At 37.0% G+C, this 24,645-nt stretch overlaps 2 protein-coding genes across 4 annotated transcripts in view; both read left to right on the forward strand.

The window, feature by feature from the left end:
- The window catches only part of LOC130420681 (zinc finger protein 609-like), a 51,335-nt gene extending 48,100 nt beyond the window's left edge, over positions 1-3,235 (forward strand). Inside the window, exons 8-9 of one of the 2 annotated variants that reach the window (XM_056748181.1) lie at positions 465-543; positions 1,001-3,235. In XM_056748181.1, the coding sequence (XP_056604159.1) occupies positions 465-538 (74 nt within the window). In that variant the 3' untranslated portion in view covers positions 539-543; positions 1,001-3,235. The remainder of the gene's footprint in view (positions 1-464; positions 544-1,000) is intronic. The other variant, XM_056748173.1, reaches the window with a different exon arrangement.
- A 1,142-nt stretch (positions 3,236-4,377) lies between these two features.
- Positions 4,378-24,252, forward strand: gramd2aa (GRAM domain containing 2Aa). 2 transcript variants are annotated; one of them, XM_056758968.1, is made up of 11 exons: positions 4,378-4,487; positions 10,176-10,286; positions 15,001-15,058; positions 15,947-16,019; positions 16,313-16,416; positions 17,345-17,443; positions 18,568-18,639; positions 18,764-18,826; positions 18,982-19,159; positions 20,411-20,504; positions 22,179-22,290. In XM_056758968.1, exons 1-11 carry the CDS (start codon positions 4,378-4,380, stop codon positions 22,288-22,290), a joined length of 1,074 nt encoding a protein of 357 aa, XP_056614946.1. The 2 variants fall into 2 exon arrangements, with proteins under 2 accessions (XP_056614946.1, XP_056614954.1); XM_056758976.1 differs by lacking the exons at positions 4,378-4,487; positions 10,176-10,286; positions 15,001-15,058 and adding an exon at positions 22,904-24,252 and having other exon boundaries at positions 15,629-16,019; positions 22,179-22,286.
- The last annotated feature ends 393 nt before the right edge of the window (positions 24,253-24,645 follow it).

Below are 24,645 nucleotides of genomic sequence, written 5' to 3' on the forward strand. Positions count from 1 at the left end.
GACGTTCTTACGTGAGCCAATTTGAGAGCAGCATCAGGTCACCTGCCTGCCAAATGTTTGTGTACCTACATAAACACTAATTTGTAAATATATATATGGATGGTCACAGAAATTAACCAAAATACAATTTTAAATAATACTTTTAATTAATGCGAACACAACTACCATTCAAATATAGTGTGAATAAATCAGTTTATCTCAAATTTTTTTTTTAATTAATAATACATAATAAACTTCTTTCTTCTCTGGATAATTTGGTGCCCCCTATTGACTATTACTACCTATGTATGATTTTTTTGTTTGTTTCAGAGATGGCGATATATAGACAAATGTTACAGATTCTCGTTTTTATTATAAAGCTTTTTGCATTTTGACTTTTCGCATTGTAAAATTTTGATATCACTGTATTAATTGTTACACTGCATTTATTTTTGATTGATTTTGATTGATTCTCTTTATTGCAGGTCTTTCATCGTCAGCGATTGTTGCCAGTCAGCAAGCCTCAGCCCCTTCCCTGTACCCGCCAGCACGGAGGTGAGAATGGTAAGAGGAAACCTGTAGATAAAGCAAAGTAGTCAGAGAGTTAAACTCTGGCTGAAAAAATTAAGGAATCACTGTGGTCTCTCCTTTCATGTCATGTGTAATGTTATGTAAAAGCTTGTTTTTGATAGCCACACTTACAGAGAGTTCTTTGTAGTTCCTGAAGCTCACAGGCACTTCAGTATAGGAGCTTTTAGAGATATTGTGGGTTCTGTAGACGTCCATCCGTTCCAAGGCATTTAGATTATTTTAAGGCCTTTAGTTTGAGGCTGGTGATTTAAGGACAGCAGCAGCAGCAGCAGCAGTAGTAGCTAAACAAGCCGTATACTTTCAATGACACCTTATACTGACCTCTGGTGGAATGATAGAAAAAAGTCCATAATTCAAAAATACATTTCATCTATCAATTACAGGCGAATTGCTTTATTCTAACGCATTGTTTCTCGTTTGTGTTTTTTAGGGAACCCTGAATATCTCACCCTTTACAAATAATCATGTGACTGGATCACATGGGGAAGTATATGGAGTTCATGTAGACATCAGTTGAATGGTGTTTCTATATTTTAGGTTTTTTTTCTGCCGGAATGCATGGCAGATCAATGTTTTTCCTAGTATCCGTACCTCGTACCCCACTACAGACTGTGAGGCCAGGTTCAAAGCCATTCTGCCCTGCTCAGAGCCCAGCTGGCCACTGAACTCTACCTGTGAACTGTTGAGGAACCTTTAAGAGACAAGGACTGATGCTCATTAAGCAGGCTGTGGCCAGACGAGAGGCTCGGACCGGAGGGGAAATAAGAACACGAAGACTGAAAAACTGAAAATAGTTTTATCACACTGAGATAACTGAAGTTGTTTCCCTTTTTTTATTTTGTATTTGCATCCTCGCTGAAGAAGCCAATCTCTTGACCCACGGTTTTTGAATTGTTGTTCTCGCGATACCACAAGTGAAAGCAGCAGATAATATTTAGCATTGTCTCATAATTCCGTCTTTCTGTGGGTGGTTTTTAAACGGTTTTCATTACCACATGCCTCAAGACTGCTCTCTTTTCCTCACGCCCCACGTCGCTCTTCTATCAGCACAGTTCAATGCAAAGCAAATAGATGTCTCATTATTGGAGGTCTTACGTTTTTGAGTTATCACAGCCGGTCACACCACTTTACTTAAACTATATGATACTCATTTATGATGAGGGTTTTAGTGAAACATGTTCAGCTGTTGTATCAGCATGGAGCTCAAGGGAAGCATCTGTTGCTGTCCATGCACAACAGGTTTAAGATTTCAGCAAGATCTCATTCTCGAACGAGCCTTTAATTTGTGGAACAAGATGCCTCGTAAGTACGTAACATCATGCTACCAGTCTATTTACCCAAAGGAATTGAATTTGGTTCGAGCTTGGTTGTGGTTCAACTTGAAACTTCTTGCGATGGCTTTCTGACCGCATCACAAACCGAATTTCAGATCTGTCGCTAAGGTTTTAAAAATGGATGTTTGTTAATGTGACATGGTTTAGAAGTTCTTTTAAAGGTGCTTGTGTGCGGGACGTTCTGCTATAGCACTATGCAGGGGTACATACAAGTGAGGGGTTAGTAACAACAGAGGCCCGGTAGTTTTGTACTAATTGTGCTAAAGTTCTTTGCATGGGGCCGTTTATCCCTGAACACTTATTGTTAAAGTGCTGTGAACTCCGGCGTGTTTCGATGGCTGTTTGAATTGAACATCCTTTCATAGGCTCACTGTGTTTCACATGTCGTTTCGCATGGTGTACTATAGCACTAGAGATGTGACTATATACGGTGTCTCCTCAGGCAAAGCAAACTTTAGTTTTGTACCAAACGCTGTCGTAATTCTCGGTTGCACACACTATATGATGTCTGTGTGTGATGTACAGAGGGACTGTTTTAAAATAGCTATTGAGAAGCCATCTTCCCTTTAGTTTAATTTGCTCTTTCTTAATCTCACAACGCTTGCGGTTTTCTTTTTGCATTCAATAGTTCCCTTTCAAAAAGTCGTAGGAGTGAACGCTGGAGCTTTCTTTGGCGCTCAAATGATCTCAAGTGGTTTAACTGGTTGTTTGCTGCTAAAATGTGCATTAATGTGGGTAGTTTTTTTCATAAAGAGCAGGCAGATTTTAGCCGATGGACAGCAGGCAGGTGTTCGGAGGATTACGTTGGCTCATTTACACTACCTTTCATATGAACCATGGTACACTGAACACTAAGAGAGATGGCATTTTACATTGCCCTCTAAAATACATTTCAATCAACAATCCAGTTATACACATTGGGACGTTTGAGTTGGCATCTTCTGAATATTCAAAAGTATAAAGACCTGAACATATTTTAGTCATGAAATGATGCTCAGCTGATTTGCTTTGATATCTATGATGAGCAGTGCACTGTTGCATGCTTTGCATCATTTCTTGCGATGGACTACCACCTCACTCTACTTACGTTTCAACCCAGAGTCTCGAAGGCATTACATCACCGAGAATCTTGCCCCCGGTACTTACAGGATGTTTACTTTTATATGGCTGTTTGAAATGATTCTTTGGCTGTTTCACCCAATCCTTTCTGTTCTTTCTTAGACTGTTCTCTTATGTAAAGTGTACATTACCCCGTTTCTTTTTTATACAATACTGTAACTTGCCTTTGTACATTTAGGCAAAAAAATAAATCTTTTTATGAGACAATCACATATGTCATTGTGTGGCTTTTGTTTCTTCCGTTCACGTATGAATTAAGCTTGTGACTGTGGTATTGGTATTGCAATTAAACGGTAATTTCATTTATACAATGACAAGGGAAATAAAAACGAATCTACTTTAAGGAAACAAATGTGTTTTCCGCTATTTTGTGTTGCTCTTAAAGCCATAGCTCACCCGAAAATGAAAAGTCGAATTTTCTCACCCTTGGGTTGAGGTATATAAATGCCTTTGTTCTGCTAAACACGAAGGAAGATATTTGGAAGAATGTCAGTAAACCAAACAGATCTCATTGCCCATTTACTGCAATAGTAGGGAAAATAAACACAATGGGAGTTAATGGAGGATGAGGGTTAGTAAATGATGACAGAATTATCCATTTTTGGTAAACTATCCCTTTAAGATTATACAGGTTCCTGTTGTAAGATTAGTTACCACTAGAGGACACTCACTCCCTAAGTATTTGTGGCTAGATAATGCATATATTCTATACAAACTTGTGTGACATAACATCACATTTTTATGTACATCTCTATGATTTTTTTGTACATTGAGGTTATTAAATGAGTTGTTCTTATTGGTCTTGTAGAGACCACACTCAAACATATATATAATTCTAGCCCCTGTTTTAGTTTATTTTCAGTTTTGAAATTCCTTTGCATTCCCAGGTTCAAAAGAAATATTAGAATGCTAGAAATATCGCAAGCGCTTCACTGTCGGAAGATACATAATATTCTATATCCTTGGAATCGTAGCACATACTTTTTTGTTGCTTTAACAGAGTTAGAAAGTCATATGACAATAACATTTTGGAAAGGGAAATTGTTTCTGATCATTTGCACAAAGGGAGCTCTAAAGCTCTTTCAGCAAGTGTTAAGTGTTTTCTGTCCCTGACAAAAGGTACTTTTTGTGTGCGACGTTATTCAGCGGCACATTATGCAAGGATGATTTTGTGGAGTGTAAATGTATAATCAGATTATTTCTGATGTCGGAGGAGAAGGGGGGGGGGAGGGGAACAGGGAGATGCTGAGCCTATGATTTTCTCCCCTGATATCCTGCAAGGTCTGCTAACTGGCATGGAAGTACCGTTTTTCTCTTACTGTTTACCAAGGCTTCAGTGGCCATCTAGGGTTTCATGGGATGCACTATATATGCTGCCAGTTCTGAGGCTCCTTCAGCGGAGGGGCCCAAACCACAGAGACGCCCTCGTGGTCACAACACCCGGACCTCTCACACCCATGACCGGTGAGGCTACAAAACCTGTGAAAACGTACTGTGGTGTACTACGGTAAACTGTTGTGAAATTCCTAGATAGTGCTTTTGAAGCTTAGTAAATATTGAAGCATATTCTACACTATTTGATACAGTTTATTAACTTACTATAGTTAAAGAATACTATATAATGTGATAATGCTATATTACTTTTCTACAGTATGTTTTTGTTTAAAGCTTTAACAATAAACACATTATTAATAATATGGTTTATTAATGTATAATTAATTGCATCAATAACTCTATTATATTATGTATTTGTATTAATAGTCAATACATAATTGAACTATTAAAATGTTAGCATATGTAAAACAATACTGTAGCCTAGCCTACTGATAGCCAAATCAGATTTTGCTTTAGATTTTAGACCTAATATTCATACCCATATCAAAACTTCCACATTGCATTATAATTTTCAGAATTTATCAATGAGTAAGTTTATTGAAATTATCCTGTAAAAATACAATCTATACGATAAACGTGTGTGTGTTTCTACTGAAGAATAAATCCAGGCAGGGTTCCCTTACCACAATGATCCACTAACTCCTCTAAAGCTCCTGACGCAACGTACACTCACTGTAAAGCTTTCTCTCACACTGAGGACCGTTTACGTTCACTAAATCTCAATAAATAGGACATTTATGAGCCTTGGCTATTTTTTCCACACTGCCATAAATAGTACCTTTATCTACTCTGACACATCTATGTGGGACACAAGCGAAGGCATGCATCAGGTATGTAGGCTATCATTTTCTCAAACCAGATGACGAGACTGTTAGGTCTATGGTGTTTATAAACAACTCAAAGATAAGACGTCAGTGATTATTTTAATAGATTCATTTATTGTATGATTTGGTTTCATTTGTTTTAATTTGTTGGTTCTATTTTGACCTAGCCCATTAATTTTCTGCGTGATTACGTTCATCCATCCATTTTATTAACTGATTGATCAATCTGTCGACTTGTTCACGAATGGCTTTTAGGCCTACGTTTTAATCTGACATGTAAAATGATTACTTAATTATAAAACAGATGGTAATAAATGTAGGCTAAACATCTAATTGGGAAATATATTACTTAGCGAAATAATTGTTTGGGATTATCATTCTTACATGTTTCATTCCCTGTCTTTCTTTATCCTAAATTTGCCATATTTCCCTTTTATTTATTTGTTGAAAGGACATATGTATAGGCCAATATTCAAGACTACTAATGTAGGTCATTCAAAAAGTTTTTTTGAGTAATTATGTATTATGAGTAAATATTTACATTAATTTATTATTTACAATATAACAGATAATACTTTAAGGTACCATATTTTCACCTCAACCTTAGTAATAGTATCTAAATACTGCAGTAATTTATAGTATGTATAATTTGATAATACAAAATATGTATTATGTGTTACTATGTAGGCATACCCCTATCTCAGGGAGATCCCATAATACTTAACTATGGCTTTAGTCAGTGCTCGAATTGAACCAAGTCTTATGGGGGTCCCCCTTATAAGACTTTTTTTGATGGGGGTTAATCTCGCTATATACACTTTATACAAAATACACAATATATTTAAAAATGATAACCATAACTATATTCTATGTATTAAAAACAGGCTTACAGAAAAGAAAAGGCTTCTTTCACTGTCCTGCGCTTAGCAGTCTTTTGATGTGGGGCGGGGCGTTTCAAATTGAAAGAGACATGAGAACTATCCCATAAACAAATTAACATAAATTATTGTAAATAATAAATTTACAAAATATACCATATCCATTGCATGAATTTAATCACATTTGTCTTTATAATTTTAACTCTAATACAAATATCTGAGGGACCCCCCAGGCCCCCTTCAATTCGAGCACTGGCTTTAGTGGCAAAAAATAGTGATGACTAGGGTGGTCCCCTGTTTTTCAAAGGTGTCAAAACGAAACAAAGAATTTCCTGGGAGTTCTTATTTACAAATTTGTCTTCATTCATCTGATTCCCCAAAGGCCTATGACATTACTGACAGTGTGTACCCATCAGACAGGTGTTGGCAAAATAAACTCACCTGGATTGTGCCCCTGCAAAACAGTGTGAATGTTAATACAATAAAATTCATAATGGTGTGTGAATGACTTGCAAAGTATTGATCAGAAAAGAGCTTTGTCAACAGCTTGGGGTGAGGATACAGCCTGCAGATGTTTCATGAGAATAGGTGTATTAGCCTCCTGCAGTACAGCTGCTTCACATTTATTGCTGTGAGCCCCTTGAGGCATCCTAACTCAAATACAGGCAACCCGTTTTCATTGTTCACTGTATACCACTGACATTAACCATTTATGATATCACATATCATATCACATATCATACAGTATGTGTTGTTGTACTAGAAGGCTGTGCATACAATACACAAAAATTCCAGATATTCAGACATTAAGAAAGCATTCATGTCCAATATCCTCATTTATCTCTTTATTTTTGTATTTGTGTTTAAGTAATGTCCGTGGTTGGTTGATGTTAACCACACATATAATTTTGACCAGACCATTGACTGGCTGTCTGAAGGATGCTAGACATTTAGATTTTTTGGATTTTAGTTCCTAATAACCCCAATTTCATCTCTTAAACTTGTTTAATTTTAGACGCGACATAAGCAGTCACAGCAAGCATGTGTTCCCATCATGCTTTGTGCCCAATAACGTGTGCCAATTGTGACATCAATGGTGATGCCAAGCAGCAGAGAAATGTCAGTGTGTCTTTAAGAGACGCTGTTGTTGCTGCAGAGCTAAAGTTGATTTGGTTAAATGGATTAGCAGTTATCCTGTGACTGTGTCGCTTGTCTGCACTCTAATATAGAGGATGAGGTCCTGATGAACTCTCAACATTCACAGAGGTTTATTATCCGTCCATTTTAAGGCACAGATAGACTTAAAAAAGAACTGCTTGGTGTTCTTGTGGAAGCAATTATTTGTTATTGTGACATGTTGTTGATTTGAGTTGTGTTATTGTGAATGATATGCAGTTTACTATGTGTACTAAGTTTCTAAATTAAAGCTCAAGTAATGCTATTTAAATGACCACTTTCAAAATTATTTTTTTCATTTACTCACCCTTAAATTGATCTAAATCTGTATAAATTATTTTGTTCTGATGAGAAAAGATATTTGTATGAATGCTTATAACCAGACCGCTTTTGGCCACCATTGACTACCATAGTAAGAATTTTCTTTGGTAAATTTCATTGTTCTCTCAAACACAAAATAATACTTTTTGAAGAATCTAGGAAAGCAAATAGTTCTGGGGCACTTTTGACTACCATTGTAATTATTCCTACTATAGTCGATCTTGGTCAAGAGCTGTTTGGTTACAAGCGTTCTTACAATTTTTTTCCCCGGGGTCGTCAGAAGAAATTCGTAGAGATTTGGTAGAACTTGAGGGTGTGTAAATTTGCCGTCAGAATAGACTTTGAACATGCAAAAAATTTTCAGACGGTGCTACGAAAAATGGAGGAGTGATTCCTCCTTTTTCAACATTTCTGTATTGAGAAACGCTGTGTGACATTTTGATCTTCTGTTGGTCTCACGCACTCACGTGACGCAAATAAGCAGGTCAGAGTTCACCAAACTTGAACTTTGCTATGCAGCGAAATATAGTCAGATGGGCTTGCGTTTCCAGTCTGACGCATTCGCATGCGTATGAATGGAAGTCAGTGGAACGGAAAGTCAAATGTGACCAAGGTTTCAATCATGACAATTTAAATTAATTTGGGGGGAAACTTTCTCTTTATTTCTGTAGGGGATTCAATGAGGAACATTATTTAAGCACTATTCTTCACCAATTATGTACAAATTATTGAGCTTTGATCACAATTATAAGTTATATATCCTCCACCACCCTTTGAAAGGGAAACAAATATCAGCCCAAATTGTGATGAATTTAATTGATCATGATCAGTTATACTTATCTGGATCAAAGTACATGATTTGGGGAAATCAGTTAGCATTACGAGCAGGTAGCAAGAACCCGCATGTTAAGGGACTCTGAATTATGAGCATGAACTACAAACAACGTCACATGTGAAATAAAACAGGACTTTATTACCTAGACTAGACACATACTAATCTTACACATACACATACAGATAAGCATTGGAAGATGGTTTAAGTTGAAGCAGAGAGAAGAGCAGAGCATGGATTTATGGCAGTATATGATATTCAGAAGATCATTAGCCTGAAGAAAACATCAGTTTCTTCTTGTAATAAAGCACCTTTGTTAAAAGGATTAATGTTGCTCTATGCATCAATTAATAAGACCAAAGTATGATACTTGCTTGTCTTGTCCATCAAAAGATGGAAAGTGCCCTTATGCAGTTTGTTGAGGCTCCAGTGGATTTTGGCTGGAAGTGATCAGAGAGTATATGTATCTGGAATGACAGGGGGTGTTGGTGTTATATTTAAGAAATATAACTAGTTATTCCATGTCTGATCGGTCTCAGGCACTACATTTCCTAAAATGACAGTTTGTATGAAATTGCAGCTCATAGCTTAAGACAGTTTCAAAGTGACAACATAAACAAACGTTACTGCGCAAGCACTGTTCATGGACTGCACTTAACCTCCGGTACACATTCACAAATAATATTGCCTATAGATTATTTCTGAAAACAAGCAAAAGAAACGGTGAAGAAACTTGAATTGGCCAAACTTGCCTCTACAGTACTTTGAGTTTAGACTGCGATTAAGCTCAACCGCTCAATGTCAATTTCTCATTCAGTTTTTTAAATCAAATCAAAACTACACATTTTTATTTAATAAAATGAACATACCACAACATTTTACAAATCGTTAAATTAAAAAAAAATTATACAATAAAATAATAATATAAATTAAATTATTATTAAACAATATTAAGATATAAACAGCTATTTAATAATTTAATTAATAATTAATTATATATAAGGTTATATATAAGGAACTAGTCAAACACAGACCGGAAGTTAACTGCAGTCAATGTGCGTGTCCGCTGAAACGGTCTATACGTTTTTTTTATGTTTTTGCCATTTTATGGTTAAATTATTTTTAAATGGAAGTAACTGGAAGAGCTCGGATGTTCAAAGGTTCAAATAAATCCCCATATTGGATGGATTGCCACTTCATTCCTAATGTTTTATAAATTTCTCTTAACATTTGCCCCTGGTTGTGATTGATTTGCATAACTTATACTCTACAACAACTCTGATTTCTGTCCTGTAGGTACATTAGCACAAGGCTGAATAACAAATGCAAAGTAGGCGCTTTCAAGATACATCATACAGCTGCATACGCACTGCCTCGCATGTACTGCAGGGTCTCTGGGGTGCATTAAGCACCAGATCAACTCTTGTGACCTTCAACGACAGGGCGATGTCTGTCAGAGCACACAGAGATGACGCAGTCCCCTTCCTAATGAAGTTTCCTAATTAAAGATAACAAGGAAGAAATAGGCCAGACCAAGTGCCTGTGTTAATGATGATAGCATTGCTGTGCTCACAACACCACCAGAGGTCCATTCATCACACCTTTTTAATTGTAGCCCAGAAATAGCACATGGCATGCTCTCTGCTGAGGGAAACGGCTAGATCTGCATTGTTTGTGTTTGCACATTAGAAACGTGTTACGTCCTTGTGTGTTTGTGTGTGCGCAGGCCTAAGACCATGAACGATGAACAGTATCAGGCTGAAGTTGTGGGGCTTGTGACACCTCACGATCAGTCAGATCCCTCTAAGGACGACGACATGCACCTTTCACAGTTTAGGCAAGTCGTGACTTACCCTGCCTTACATAACCTGCACTTTTGAATATTGAAAATATATTCACTGTTGCTGATCACCAAAGAATTGTTTGTGGAAAGTATATCTTATAATAAGAGCTGTCGAGGAGGAACTCATGTTCATTATTGTTCATTTAATAATGAAATAAAATGCAGAAATGTTCTAGAATACTTTCTTTGCAATGAGTCACATTGTTTTTGGAAGACGGGAAGTAAATTTTAAGGGGGTGGAGTTCCATTTCTTAATGTAAAAGATTTGTATCCACGTAATAACCTCCAAGCATTATGCAAATATCCTACATAAATAAAGTGAAATATGCATCTTAGGTTTAAAGAGGTAAATAACATTCAGAGAATCAAAATTTACATATAAAATATAAAAAGCTGTTTACTTGAAGGCATTTATAAACAATCTTTATTCACTTACGGATACATATTTTTTTTCAGTGCCAAAAACAATGAGAAGAGCCATTATATATATATAACCCATCTTAGAGATTCGAAGAATCAAGCATTAAAGTACAGTGCTTAACTTACTTTTAACCCAGCGTTGGGGCAAGAAAGGGCAAACCCAGCTGTCAGGTTAAAATAACCCAGAAAATGATTCGATTTGACCCATCATTGGTTAAAGCAGTGTTTTTCAAACTCTGAAACTAATCTACTAAATTCCACCCACTGCGCCATTGTTGTTTTCACAAGCAACAGCAGTGTACGTCACACCATTGCTAAAGTTCATGGACAACATGCAATGTAGTTGCTGCACAGAGTCCTAACCTCGGACGAGACAGGAGTGGATTTATTACATTTTTAGTGGAAATCCCTCAGAAACCATACGTAAAACCTACTTGTATCACTTCAAGCCGGAGTGCTTTTTCAACCTGGGACAGTACAAGTACACAGTCTGAATTGAGGCACATGTGCTGTATATGAGGATAACGTCACGGCTAAACAGAACATTGAAAGGCAGTTTTAAACTTAATCTTTATGTTATTTGGCTAATGGGCACTTGGAGTTTAGCTGTATGTATGTTAATACATTATGTGCGATAATATGTGCAGTTGCTGCAAGCTGTTTTGCTTATGAACAGAGGCGAACACTGCGGTTAGTTTCGTTTTATAAAACGATCAGTTCTGTTCCTTGATTCTGATTGGCTGAGCGGAGTTATAGCAGTTATAAAATACCCCCATATATAACAGCTGACCGCACATAGCCTAAATATCATTTTATTTACTTTATTTTATGAAACCTTGCTAAGCATATGGAGTAACCATTTTATAAAAGCAATAAGGCCGTCGAAGCATTAAGTTACAGTGCATTTTATTACAGATACAGGGTTTTAGGCACGGCGGGCCACAACGCCCTTAGCTGTTATAAAATGCACTGTAACCCATTACTTCGCTGGCCTTATTGCTTTATGAAACGTCTCAAATCATTCGTCCTGAGACTGAAAAATCTGTCACAGCATAGTCACGGACGGAGGGGGGTTGGGTGCACTGTAAAGGGCCGTTCACATTATAAAGATAACTATAACTATATTTGTGTCCACACCAATGGACGATAACAATAACGTTATGTTATCCAAAATATGAGCGCAAAGGCTGGATGCTCTCTTTGAAGCTCATGTCCGTGACGTAAAGAATATATTGCGTTACATATATAATATTCCCCCATAAACACACCGCTTTCTGACCACTACAATCTTTAATTCTGACATAACAGATGTCTTGCGATCACAAGTCAAACATTATCTGACAGAAACTGTTTAACAGTATGTTTTATCGTTCATCAGCTGGGAAAAAATCCTTCTGAAAAGTGATACCAGCGATATCATCTTCTGCATCGTTATAGTTATGGTGTGAACCCCGCTATATTCTCCTGAATTAAGATATTGTTATGGTTATGTGAACGGCCCTTAACTCATTATCATTTAAAGAGACATGGACAGAAACGGGTGAGCATAACTGTTTTTGATGAGGCAAAGGGGGTTTGTTTACACAGCCATTGAGTGTTTTAATGCAAATATGTTCCAGACATTTCACGAAGACCCTAATAAATCATAGAACCATGTTGAAAGTGCTCATTTAATGAGTCCTTTAAAGTATTTGCTTGGCAAATAAAATGTAGTTCAAATTTAGTGAGGGAAACACCCAAGCCACATCTAGGGAAAAGACATGGGCCAATGAGCAGTCAAGAAAATTCTAAGAACAATTACCTAACAATGACCTGGCAACCACTTTAGAAAAGGCAAATTTTAGATTGGAAGGCACCGCACAAAATCTCTTCAGACATCGTTCTGCTGTTTAATCTCTCAAACACAAGCTAACATTCTCTGCATGTCCTGTTTATCTGTTAAATAGGAAAAGTGGATGCTGGGAACAAACGTGACAACTCAATTTCCCCTGTTGGCAGGTTATATACGTTAAGTGCACATCTTATGTAAGTCTGCTCGGAGGCTGAATGTAATTGTAGGAATTGGTTTCCAGATGGGTTGTAGCTGAGCACTATATCATGTGCTCACAGAGTCATCCGTTCTGTTTGGTGACTTGACATCCACAGGGCAGAATGACGGAATAGCTTTCTATCGCAGAGCCTGTATTGTGTTTCTTCTGTAAAAATCCCAGTTTGACGATCTTTGTTCCTTTTACTCGCCTCTAGATGAATTATTGACCGTACACTGCCACTGGGACATATTCTCTTTCTGGCTCTAGATGCATTTTGGCTGTTAATCAGCCTGCCTGTGCAGAACCACAGCCAAGGGTGTCCATGCACCCTGCCAGTGTGGTAACTCTCCACCTCCGCAGGCAGAACAAAATGTGAATGCAACTGTGCCATGCCGCAGTCACCGGCCATCACAGCACAGCATAAGAATAGCGTGTGACTCATGTCTGGATACACAAAACCTTTGCATTAACAACTCTGTGTTCGTTTCTGGAGGTTTATAATACTTTTAGATTTATACAAACCAAATCCAAATGAGTGACTATTAATGCATGACATGTACAGGCGTCCCTAAAGACTGCCTGTGTACACTTATAACAGAGCCAAACCTATTTATAGCGCAAGAGATAGAACAATTCTATCTCCATGAGATAACGGCATGGACAAACTTACAAACCTACAGCTCTCAGCACACAGTAATTGATTAATCGAATATTTTTTATGAAAGCAATGCAAGCTGTTGTCAGATGAGAAAGTGGCATCCATCTATCTTGAAAAATAAATACAGTTATTATGCATTTTTATTCAATTCTAGAAAGTTAAGTAGATCGCATTGCTTTATGGGATACAGGACCCAACCGTGCTCAACTGTATACTTTAAGGTTTGAGTAATGTAGTAGGTCATCCAGATATGCATGCACACTACATACCACGTTCGATAAAAACATCATCGCTCACCACACAGGAAGTCACATCACATGACCGCAATTCCCACGGCCTGTTTGTGCACCACTATACATCTGAGCGACTCCAGGAGTTGTTTACTTACTTAAAAAAAATGACAATGTTTGCAACAAAAGAAATAGGTTGAGTCAGCTATAGTAGCATATACAGTATATTCTTTATTGCATGCAGCAATACAAAGTTTAGCACCAACAGCACTGGCCTTTGGGGACATGATATTGGTTTCCAGAAACAATGTTGTGTGAAAAGAAAGGTTAGTCCGTGTCAGAAGTGTTGGCAGTCACGTTGTGTGACGGAGGAAGTATAACATTCACTTGTGCTTTAACAGCAGTACAGTTAGAGAAAACAAGTCGTTCTGATGCACACTATCATTCTGCTCATCGCTGGGCTCTTGGCCATGTGCCCGTGTTTCTTATGCCCCCTTACTGACTGTGTACACAGTTTGGGTGCTGAATGACTAACGTCTATAATTTAATTTCATATGACTTTAAATGTCACTTACTGGTCATCCTTGTAGGGTTTTTTTTCGGTGGAACATAGGGGACGTTTAATGGTCATTTCCGCCCCCAGTGTGGCGCAGTGTGAGATTAAGAGGTTAGCAGCATTCTATTTAAAATTCATACACTGAACATACATTAACGGCCATCTTTATGTGTGTCCTTATAGTTAAAGAAAAATCAAGGAGAATGCAAACTTACTTTTTATTTGTTTAATGTGTGTCATGCAAATGTTTTGTGGTATGTGGTGGAATGATTGAAGGAAAAAGTTAACGGTCATCGCCGCCTCTGTAATGGAAACATTGTGATGTGTGTAGCTTCTTAAGTTCACGCAAGGTTAACAAGTCTTGTAAGCACAGAATCAATGTTTAAGCTTAGTTGATATGTATTTTACCAGAGAATTAAATGTGTTTAATTTCGTTAAAGCTTGAGCACTGCTCATCCACTTGTTTCATAATAGCTGCTTCTATCGTAGTCCAGTTAAATTATAATAATCCATCACAATCTCACGGCAACAACGTAGCTGTTTTAAGAGTTTGTTTATTTTGGCTAATTTATATGAATTCGTACAATCTCAGTACGATTTACTTTCGCACCAGTGACGTTAGGTTTAGGGGCAGGGTTAGCGGTGGGGCTTCAGTATTTTCGTAGTATTCCTTTTTTTCTAGTTATCATACGTTTGTGTACTATTCAAAACATACAAATTCATAAGAATTAGCCACCTAGTAAAATAGTTATGAATTCCTGTCAGATCAGCATAAGTGTTCATGAGGTTCATACATTTTCTCTCTGCATCACAGGTTACAGCTTGAAGACGACCTGTCAAATGAAGATGTAAAGAAATGCTATGGTGGATCTGTAAGTACCAAATCCCATATAAAATCCATTAAGTCTTCTAACCAAGATGCACCTACAAACAAAAGATTCTTGCAAACAAAATGAATTCAGAGAATCCTAAAAGGATTGATTTTTCCTCCATTTTTAATCCTACGTATATTTTTCCATTATTTAAATGATAAAAACTTCTTGAAAGGTGTCCTTGTGCTGTCTTCTTTGGAATACATTTCACCTCGCATGTTTGAACATGATCTCTACTCACTGCATGTACAAAATATATTGTTGCTCTTTTTGGGTATTTAGATATCATCTTTAGTTTAACGTTTGTCTTGTAGACTGCGGATTCAGAGAGAGATCTTGTGTTCTGAGTTTTAAGTCACAAAAGAGTCGAGGTCACAATAGAAGATTCTGGCACAAATAAAGCAGCACTGTACCACCAAAGTCCAGCCTTAAAATGTACAAAAAGTGTCGTACAGTTTAGAAACTCGCAATGTGGCAGTACATGCAGGGTTAAATATTCACTCACTTACAGGATCAGCCCATTTACATCATCAACATTATCTAAATGATCTGTTGTGCCTCTGAGGTGGAGTGGGTGTTTCTGCTGCGTGTCTGTGATGGGGCAGTGAGAGAGAGAGAGAGAGAGAGAGAGAGAGTGTTGTATAGTAAGAGAAGAAACGCTGTATTAGCTCACAGGAAGAGAGCCGAGCGTGTTCTTGTGTCCTGGGACAGGGAATAGGGTATCTGCAGCGGTACACGCTCAGTTGAGGCTCCCTCAGTGTGTGTGTGGAGAGCTTGTGTCGAGTCAGCATGCTGGGCTTGGTGCAAAGCTCGCATCCCTTAAGAGAAAGAGCGAGGCTGCAGAAGAGCTGCGCTAAACAGCTGATTTCTCTTTCCTCTGCTTCTCAGACCGTCAGCAAGTACACTGCGCAGTACCACAAGCTTTTCCAGAGCGTTCCTAAAGAAGAGATTCTGATGAAAGGTAAGAGTTTACTGCAGCCTCTGCAGGCACTTGTTTCTCGTAAACTGACCTTGTGTATTTATTTTTAATGAATTGCATTCACTGTTAGTCCTGTTTGTAGTGTTTGCTGAACATTTTGTTGATTTTAATGTTGTCTGACATTGTGTTTCTGACATTGGTGTTCAAGTATCAACTAGATAAGCTGCCGCTTTGAGTTGTAATTCACATTCTGAGTAAAATAAGACTGTTCTTGAACTCAACCTCAAAAGTATAAGCTTGCACGATTTGAAGTGTTCTTGTGACCTCTCCTTTAGTGTATTCATGCGCTCTTCTGCGAGACATCTTGCTGCAAGGACGACTTTACATCTCAAGAAACTGGCTTTGTTTTTATGCCAACCTGTTTGGTAAAGACATCAAGGTGAGAACAAATAGTTTGATAAAACTCTTAACAGCAGAACTAGAAAAGTTGCTGTCTGTAACATTTAAAAAAAGAAACAGGTGTTACCGACTTCTAGAAATGTGTGATGTAACTGTTATAGACAGCCAGCTCCTCCCCCCCAATAATTAGTAAAGTGTTTATATTTTGTATTATTTTATTTTATTTGTTTTTGCTTTCTTATACTACGACCCCTAATCTACATTAATATTAATTAATATGATTTTTTTTGTACTATTGTTTCATTTTATTAAATTAAATAAAAAATACTCAACAGTTATTGACTCTTTGCGTAGGTCTACCGGAAGTTAAATTTGGGTTACATAACGTTTGTATATAGTAACAATTAATAAAAAATTCTAATAGGTACTACTTGTTTTGTAACATTCTTTTTTTATTTTTTGTTTGTTTGTTTTGCTGAATTCAATAAATAGTGTAGATATTAAAGATACTATGAATAGAGAAAAGAGTAATAATCATTAATCACTTGTCAACTGAAGTCCCACCTTCCAGTAAAATGATCCAATCATCAACTGTTTAAGACAAAGATTTTGCAGGGAGCGGCTAAGTGTTCATGCCATAGAGACAAAAGCATTTATTGGTGCAATTTGAGCTTAAAAAAGATATCTACGGTACAGATGATGTCAGGTTTGATTGAAAATCTGAAATATGTTGTTTTACTGTATTAGCAAGCAATTTAAAGATATCTTGTATGACAGAAACAGCTGATCAGAAGTGTTGCAATTATGGCTGTTGAGGTTTTTGTTGTTCTTTTGTGCTCTATGTAATTCAGTGATTAAAGATAGCAGGCCAGCTTCTTTCTAGAAAATTCACAAGAATTCTCTAGATTAGAGACTTCTTTATACACATAAATTCCTCTTTTCTTCTTCCTCTTTCTCTTGTGTCTCAGGTGGCCATTCCTGTAGCATCAGTGCGTTTGGTGAAGAAACACAAGACAGCTGGACTGGTCCCCAATGGCTTGGCTATCACCACAGACAGCAATCAGAAGGTGACTCCACTGGGCTTCAGGTCCAATGCTGGCATACTGAAATACAGCCTAGTCAGCAGACACTGCAGAGCAGGGTGAATGTAAATAAATGCAACACTGCACACTGAGGTCACAACATGAGTCTCAATTGGTCTTGAATCAGCATTTCTCACATCTGTCAATGTTTTTTACCCTTTTGGTTATGTAAACTGTCATGTTTTTCTCTTGTCAGTGAGATAACTGTGCAAGGAATATTCCAAATGAATATACGTAAATGTAATTTGCCCAAAGGAAAGTTCTACTCTTGAGAGATTTTTTATGAGGATGAGTAAACGATTAATTTTTATTTCTGGGTGAACAGTCCCTTTAAGGGTCAAGTTTGTTGCAGATTGTAAATGTGTCTCAAATTCAGACTTCGTTATCTTATTATAGTTTGAGATATTATTAATATCTCTGAAACTCTAAAGAACATATATGCAATCATAGTCCGAACACAGTTTAAACCCCTAATTTAGATTATTTTATCCCATTAATCTTAAAGAAAACATTACATTTAAGTATAATTTCAACCACTTAAAAATCAATTGCAGGTTTCGTGTCAACAAATGTATTACTAATATTGGCTAGCTAGTTTAAATACAAATGAGAAAGGATATTTCGTACCGCTCTTTCTTATAAAAACACCAGTTTGTATCCTGTGTGTGAAAGTGTCAAAAGTCTCCATTTAATTGTCAATTGATGTCCGTAAAAGATCAGTAATCCCTACATTCTAGTTCTTAAAAGGCATTTACACACTTCCTGTAGAGTGAAGCAGAATGAAATCCTCCAGGTACATTGTCAGGATGGAGACTGTAATCCATAAAGCCTCTCCACGAGATCAGCTTTCATACACTCTCAATGTTCCCAAAAATAGTATTATTTCCCTGGTATTGAGATTATGGGTGGCTGAAAACTGAGATTAAACCAGAGTACTCTGTAGTCCTCCCTAGAGGGTTGTGTATGTATGCGTGTGTCTCTGGTTATGCCAACTAAGCGCAAACAATGGTTCTGTATTAGAAAATAGTAACCGTTTTAGATGTGATGTCTCTATTTATTCCTCTGCTTTAGTGTTTAATATTATGTTTATTTATGTTTTGCTTTCACAGTATGTGTTTGTATCTCTACTGTCCAGAGACAGTGTCTATGATGTGTTGAGATGCATCTGCACTCATCTCCAGGTGAGAGAACTCAACACTCTCCGTCGGTTTCATGTAGAGAACATAAATGAATGTTCACCTGTAGATTATGATGAATCGATGGTAAATATTCAGTTACACTGATGTAATGTTTTATGCTCCACAGGTCAATGGTAAGAAGATCCTCAGTCTTAAACAGTTTATGGAGGAGCCCACCTCTATATCTCTGGTAGGTTTGATTCTCTCAGATTACATTTACTACGATTTCTTCTTGTTCAGGGTCCCAATGACTCCAGTGATATGTGTCAATTAAATACGAGGGTATATAAATGTATCAGATTTCTGTGTTGTCATTGGTTGTGTTCTCTATTTGTGCTGGTACAGGATGAGTTTCCAGTTCCTGAAGTGTTTCCAGTACAAGAAGAGTTTCCTCCAGTGGTGAAGTGGAGAAGAAAGCTGTCAGCAGTGTCTGTATCCTCGTCTCTCCCCGATTTACGGAGAAACTGTGCGAGCACTCTGAATGCTGTAGACACGTCCTTTCAGACAGACAATCCTCTGGAGGGTGAGTGATCAGAGCTGAGACGGACAGTCATTTAAGTACACCCATCACTTAGCATGTACTATGGTATTACCATGGTTTATTTGAAAAGGTTACATGGTACGTTGTACCATATGGATAGTATGCAAACCGTGGATAGCCATGGTTGCTACCCATAATAATACCTCCCTACATGGAGTGATGTTCTTTTAAGGGTAAAAGCAGAGCCATTGAGAGAGGGAGTCACATCATTGTAAGTTCAACATTTTTCCGTGTCACCTGATTCAGAAAGCCTTCTGATATTTACAGGAGGTTGTGTTTTCCCTTTAAATGCTTTATTTCATTCATTTTTTAATTCATTAAATGACTTATGTCCTATGTCACAGTTGGTCTGTTTTGCTGCATCTCTGTGCGTTAATAACTTCCAGGAACTATTAAAAGGCTCCATGAACCGCCAGTGCTGTGAAAAAACAGTTCCTTTAGAGTCAATGGAGTTATGCAACTCACTCTCTCTCTCTCTCTCTCTCTCTCAATGCCTCTGGGTAAAAGCAAGTGAAATAGTTTTATTTGCTGTGGGAAAAAGTATTAGACATGAGCGGATTATTACTCTGATTTCCCCGTTAATCAAACTTCTCTGACATCCATTTGATGGATGAAAATAAATCCATGAAATGATTTAGACGTCTACAAGCTGGTCACATCAAGCTTCTGTACATGTTGTGATCATTTTGTTCTCGCAGTGTGTGTGTGTGTGTGTGTGTGTTGGTTCTGTTTAGCAGGGTCTACTTGTGTTATGCAATACAGGATTAAGCATAGATGGAGATTTTAGCATGCTGAGAATGCATTAAAATGCAGGACTAACAACTAAGCATTTATTACATTTATGGCTTTTTTTGTATAATTGTCATGATTTTAAAAGAAATATGGATTTTACAATTAGATTAGATGCTAACAAGAGGTTTTAAAAGAATAAACATGGTGGTGATCTTATTTTTAATTGATATTAACTTATTAAAACATTGTACAGTCTTTTAGTTTTTTTTAACTCTTTTTTTGCTTTTTGCAGTTTACCTAGTAATATAGTGTGACAAAGTTTTTACAATTATTAAAATATTCATTTTAATTTTCTTTGTGAATATATTATTTTGAAATTTTAAAATGGTTTTAAATACAGTAGTTTTTAACTGGCTTCCATCATCAGAAATATCAGAAGATGATCATTATAACTCATCTCAGTGGCTGTGCTAAGATTTCTAACCTCTCTGTCCATTGTAGAGCAAGTTCTGGAAACCAAGAAGATCCTCATCACAGAGAGGATACCAGAGTTGGGTCAGATGGAGTATCAGCTACTGAAGTTTTTTATTATGCTGTGAGTTAGGCTCCTCTTTTGTAACTCTTTGTTCATTAAAAACCCAAATACTGGTGTATCACATCAATTATCACATCAATGATTTTAGTAAGCAATTATTTTGTCCCATTAAAAGAAAAAGAGACAAATGAAAATGCCAGAACAGCAGAATAAATACAGTTCTGAAGATAAAGAAGTCTAATAGAGAAGTGTCAAATTGGTGCAGTATTTATAAGCGTTCTCTATCTATCTGCTGCCATCTTGTGTACAGTGGAATATATGAGAATGATAAATTAGATGTTTAATATATGTTTAAATAACTCACGCTCTCCATTCTTAAACCGTTTAATATCATCCTTGGTACAAGTATATTAACCAAGATCTTGAACCAAGGTCTCAGTGGAATAGGTGTAAACAGCAACCTAGGTAAACTCTTCTGTAACATTTTTAACAGCAGACTTCTCTATTATCTATACGACCGAAACATCCTGAGAAAATCGGTTTCCAACCAAAATACCGCACATCAGATCATATAAACACTCCTCGTACCTTAACTTACAAAGAAACCAACATAAATAAGAGAAAGCTCTTCTCATGCTTTGTTGACTTCAAAAAGCTTTTAACTCAATCTGGCATGAGAGGCTTTTTCTTCAATTAATTCAATGCAGCATAGGAGGAAAAACCTACGACATCATCAAATCAATGTACACAAATAATACATTTGCAGTTTAAATTGCCAACAAGCAATCAGACTTTCTCTCCCAGAGTCGTGGAGTGAGACAGGGCTCTAGTCTAAATCCTACACTATTTGACATATACATTAAGGAATTAGCACGAGCTCTAGAACAGTCACCAGCACTCTGTCCCACCTTACTAGACACTGAAGTAAAATGCCTTCTGTTTGGAGATGATCTGGTGCTGCTGTCACCCACAAAAGAGGGTCTACAGCAACATCTAGACACCCTGCACACTTTCTATCAAACATGGGCCCTAGCAATTAACCTTAAAGCGGCCGTAACACGCGTGGTTTCTGCCAATCTCATATTAATCTTGTGTACCTATAGAGTAGTATTGCATACTTCGTATCTTCGAAGAGTATTGTGTTTGATCACATTTATAAAAGATAGATACAACTGTACGATTATTTCCGAAACCACGCGGCATCATGTCCGGCATCTTTTATCGCCGGGACGGCTCCATATATCAGTTTCAAACGATCTCCAAACCCAGTGCTATATACACCGTTTATATAACATTCATCACCCAAATGCAGTGAACAAACAAACACCTGAACTTCGCGAACGTATGCTCTCTCTCTCTCTACTGCACACAAGTGAAAGTGACGTCTGCTCATGCTCCTTCTCCTGCTCTCCTGTGGCCGTGCCATGTGCTTTACAGTTTTATATGTTCGAAAAAAACTTTCCTAAACCTGTTCGATCGCTGGGAGAGTGTATATGTAGATACTTATATACTTTTATTTTTACTGTATCTTAATCTGTATTTGTTCATATTTATATTTAATTTTCCTGTGCTTTGGCGGTGTAAACATGTGATTTATCATGCCGATAAAGCTTCTTTTAATCAAGCCAGTAAAACATGTCAGTGTGCTGGTCTTCTGTTTTCTGTTCACTATAATTCACATTGATTTGGATTCAGTATGAACTCAAATGACTCCTGTCTCCGTGTGGCCTGCAGAATTATCCTTCTCATCCTGTCTTCATGTTACCTGGCCTTTCGTGTCTGCAGTCTGGAGCAGCAGCTCTCTTTTCTAAGCAATAACCCTGCACTCGTGCTCAGAGAGAGGTAACTGTAATTCCACACTCTCTCACCTCACTCACACTATAGCCTTACAGACCGAATTGGGTACTTGGACGGTAGTGGACCCAGATTATTACACAAATTAAGGACTTGTAAAATGAGTGCATTACAGTTTTAAGGGCACAACATTCTTATTTGATTATTTTGTAGTGTATATCAGACAAAAACAATATATTAAGACTATCAGAATAAAAATTATTTCACTTATCAAATGTTATTTTAAAAATGTATGCCTTATATCCCATGCAAAATATTACTTACTATTTAATTTATAAACTGAATTGGTGCTTCTCTTACAAAAACACCCTTGGTTTAACTATGGTAATTGATTTATTTATTTGGTATAATATTTTTTTATTTGGTATAATAAAACCAGTTTTAATTTTCAGTTAGCAATTGGATGATGTATAATGTTAAAGGAAATACTTTGTAAAAGGCTTCGGTGCTCTTTACCATAAAGCTTTTTATTTCAACCACCAAATATTAAAATATTGTTTCATTGCAAATTTAGTTGTATATTTAGTAGAACCAGATTACACTGAAAAAGTAATTTAGTCAACACTGGTTACACTCATTTACCAGTAAACTGTTTGTTTGTACAGGTAAATACTGATGGTCCCCACTGCTATTCACAGGACGTTCGCCCAGCACTGGCCCTGTATCTCTCTCTCTCTGTCTCTGCCTGCGTGATCACATTGCAACTATGCAAACAGACTTTAATTTATTGATGCGATGGATCTGCCTCTGATTGTGTTGACATTGAGACTGGCTTACAGTAGGTGAACACAAATCAAGTGTTCTTTGAAGCAGGTCGATTTGTATTACTGGATACAAGACGATGAAAGTAGACGCCTCGCCTGCACAGGAAGCACACAGAAAGTTCCCGGTATTCATGTGATGGTTGGGGTATGTTACTTAGGGCTCTTTTCATAAGCAAGGACTTTTTTTATACAACAAGGTCATGTATATCAAATAAGAATTGCTCGGGATCCGATCTGAAATGATGCATTTAGATTTGATTATTTTTACAATGCGCTTGTCATGTTCTGACTTTTCCAACGAGATTTAGATGAGAGTATTTAAAAATACAGTCTTTGACCTCTTAACATTTGGGATAGATTTGAAACATAGACACTGTTGTGTTGGAAGAAAAATGGGCCATTCCCAAACAGTTGCTATAGAGTTAGTCACACAATTCTCTATAATGTGACTGTATGCCACTGCATTTTTATATGTCCTCCATTAAATCACTGGAATACCTAGATGCAATTGTCCATTAGAATAGTTGCCACATGCTTTTGGTTTATATTCAATATGTCAGGTTGATGAAATGAAAACAGGTTGTCATAATTTACACAATGTAAACTTTGTGTAATGTTACCCTATAATGCAAAATCTTTGTGACGTTATGAATGTCTACCTGAGTAAAGTACTGTGACCAGAATAACTAAGGCATTGTGAAGTAATTTTTTTTCACATATATATTTTAATATGTTGTGGTTGTTTCCTAAAGAACAACAGGTATTAAAATACAGGGAAGGTTGGAGCTAATAATCACTCGTTAAACAAGTGAATATTTAGGTGTATCTGATGCATTAATCTAACATGCATTAAACATATGTGACAACATAACATCACATTTCATAGGGGAAGGCTGTCAGAAGACGGCAATGGTAATGTATGCAAAATCGAAACATTTAATTAATTATGCATGTATTTGGCCAATTTCAATCCGCAGCTGTTGAATTTCAATAGAAACAAACCTCAGGAATGACAACTGAACAATCACCCAAAAGCAATGTAAAAGAATGCAAATGCATGAAAGATGCATTTTTTACTGATCTTACTGAACATATGTAAAAAGCAGTAGTGTTGTGTTGTTTAAACAGTATTCAAGATTTCATGCATCTTTTTTGTCATGTTCACCATGCCTTGTTTCAATTTACGGTAAATAAATGCAAATAAAACAAATATTTTCGTTTAGAATTTTGAAGAAACATTGAAGGGGTCAAATGACACGGCTAAAACAATTATTATTGTTTGTTTTAATGCAATTTTACACGATTTAAGGTTAAAAACGCTGTATTTTCTACATACCGGGCATGTTTGTATGTCAACTTTGCCCCGCCTCTCTGAAACGCGTGTTTTTTTAACAAAGCTCATCACTCTGTCAAGTGAAGTGTCTATAAATGGGCAGTTAACCAGTGCATAGTGATTGGTCGATAGGATATTAACGCTCTTTACCATATTTGGATCACCAGTTTCTCACTATACAGCCTCAACACTCCCTTTCTGCAGGTGATTCTAAACAAACCAGACGCTGGTATGCCATCCGCCACCAAAT

The sequence above is a fragment of the Triplophysa dalaica genome, chromosome 1 (genome assembly GCF_015846415.1).
Source record: "Triplophysa dalaica isolate WHDGS20190420 chromosome 1, ASM1584641v1, whole genome shotgun sequence".
Lineage (NCBI taxonomy): Eukaryota > Metazoa > Chordata > Actinopteri > Cypriniformes > Nemacheilidae > Triplophysa > Triplophysa dalaica.